The sequence below is a fragment of the Emiliania huxleyi genome, assembly GCF_000372725.1.
Source record: "Emiliania huxleyi CCMP1516 unplaced genomic scaffold EMIHUscaffold_2973, whole genome shotgun sequence".
Classification (NCBI taxonomy): domain Eukaryota; phylum Haptophyta; order Isochrysidales; family Noelaerhabdaceae; genus Emiliania; species Emiliania huxleyi.
In genome coordinates this window covers 1-1,989 of record NW_005199792.1, presented here as the reverse complement: position 1 = coordinate 1,989, position 1,989 = coordinate 1, and the positions used below count along the sequence as shown (strand labels likewise).

The following is a 1,989-nucleotide window of genomic DNA, read 5'->3' as shown; positions in this document are numbered from 1 at the left end:
GCGCCGTCGGCCACACGGTTCTGCTCATGGAGCCGTTTGACAACCCAATGCCGCTGCGGCGCGCGTACTGCATCAAGGAGGTGTTCCACACGCAGGCGTCGGGCGCTCGCTTCGAGGTGGTGATGAGCTCGGAGCAGCAGGCGGCGTTTGAGACGGCGCTGGTGGAGGACTTTGAGTCGATCGCGACGAAGCTGTCCGAGGTGGATGTGCGCAAGGCCGAGTGCCGCAAGCCGGAAGACACGGAGCTGATCCTGGGCGAGCTGGAGCGGGAGGTTGGCCTGACCGAGTGCAACAAGGCTGTGTTTGGGCTGCTGCGGGGGGCGCTAGCCGGGCAGGGGAGGGCGGCGCTGGGGCGGATGGAGCCAGCGGAGAGGGCGACGTCGACGCTGATCAGCAACCTCGGCTTCCTGCTGTATGAGCAGGGCGACCTGGACGGCGCGGAGGCGCTGTATCGCGAGGCGCTGGAGGGGAAGCGAGAGACGCTCGGCGACCGGCACCCGGACACGCTCACCTCGATCAACAACCTCGGAGCGCTGCTGGAGGCCAAGGGCGACCTGGACGGCGCGGACACTCTGTACCGCGAGGACCTGGTGGCGAGCCGAGAGACGCTCGGCGACCGGCACCCGAGCACGCTCATTTCGATCAGCAACCTCGGCATGCTGCTGAAGGCCAAGGGCGACCTGGACGGCGCGGAGGCGCTGTGCCACGAGGCGATGGAGGGGCAGCGAGAGACGCTCGGCGACCGGCACCAGAGCACGCTCATCTCGATCAGCAACCTCGGCGGGCTGCTGGAGGCCAAGGGCGACTTGGACAGCGCGGAGCCGCTGTACCGCGAGGCGATGGAGGGGCAGCGAGAGACGCTCGGCGACCGGCACCCGCAGACGCTCACCTCGATCAACAACCTCGGCATGCTGCTGGAGGGCAAGGGCGACCTGGGCGGCGCGGAGGCGCTTTGTCGCGAGGCGCTGGTGGCGAGCCGAGAGACGCTCGGCGACCGGCACCCGGACACGCTCCTCTCGATCAGCAACCTCGGCCTGCTGCTGAAGGACCAGGGCGACCTGGATGGCGCGGAGGCGCTCAAGCGCGAGGCGCTGGAGGCGAGGCGAGAGACGCTCGGCGACCGGCACCCGGACACACTCGGCTCGATCAACAACCTCGGCTCGCTGCTGTACGCCAAGGGCGACCTGGACAGCGCGGAGGCGCTGCTCCGCGAGGCGCTGGAGGGAAACCGAGAGACGCTCGGCGACCGGCACCCGCAGACGCTCACCTCGATCGACAACCTCGGCTCGCTTCTGAATGAGCAGGGCGACCTGGACGGCGCGGAGGCGCTGTACCGCAAGGCGCTGGCGGCGGGGCGAGAGACGCTCGGCGACCGGCACCCGGACACGCTCATCTCGATCAACAACCTCGGCGAGCTGCTGAAGGACCAGGGCGACCTGGACGGCGCGGAGCCGCTGTGCCGCGAGGCGCTGGAGGGGAAGCGAGAGACGCTCGGCGACCGGCACCCGGACACGCTCACCTCGATCAACAACCTCGGCTCGCTGCTAAAGGAAAAGGGCGACCTGGACGGCGCGGAGGCGCGGATCCGCGAGGCGCTGGAGGGGTGCCGCGAGACGCTTGGCGACCGGCACCCGAGTACGCTCACTTCGATCAGCAACCTCGGCTTCCTGCTGAAGACGAAGGGCGACGTGGACGGCGCGGAGGCGCTGTACCGCGAGGCGCTGGAGGCGAGGCGAGAGACGCTTGGCGACAGGCACCCGCACACGCTCGCCTCGATCAGCAACCTCGGCTTGCTGCTGGAGGACCAGGGCGACCTGGACGGCGCGGAGGCGCTGCTTCGCGAGGCGCTGGAGGCAAATCGAGAGACGCTCGGCGACCGGCACCCGCACACGCTCGCCTCGATTAACAACCTTGGCGCGCTGCTGAATGCCAAGGGCGACTTCGACAGCGCGGAGCCGCTGTTCCGCGACGCGCGGAGGCGAGGCCCCC

General features: G+C 69.6%; 1 protein-coding gene across 1 annotated transcript; it reads left to right on the top strand.

The window, feature by feature from the left end:
- Positions 1-797: 797 nt before the first annotated feature.
- Positions 798-1,973, top strand: EMIHUDRAFT_47359 (hypothetical protein; the record flags this gene model as incomplete). Its single annotated transcript, XM_005775660.1, has 1 exon — positions 798-1,973. A coding segment is annotated over one exon (1,176 nt), but the record flags the coding sequence as incomplete, so codon positions are not given.
- Positions 1,974-1,989: the final 16 nt, after the last annotated feature.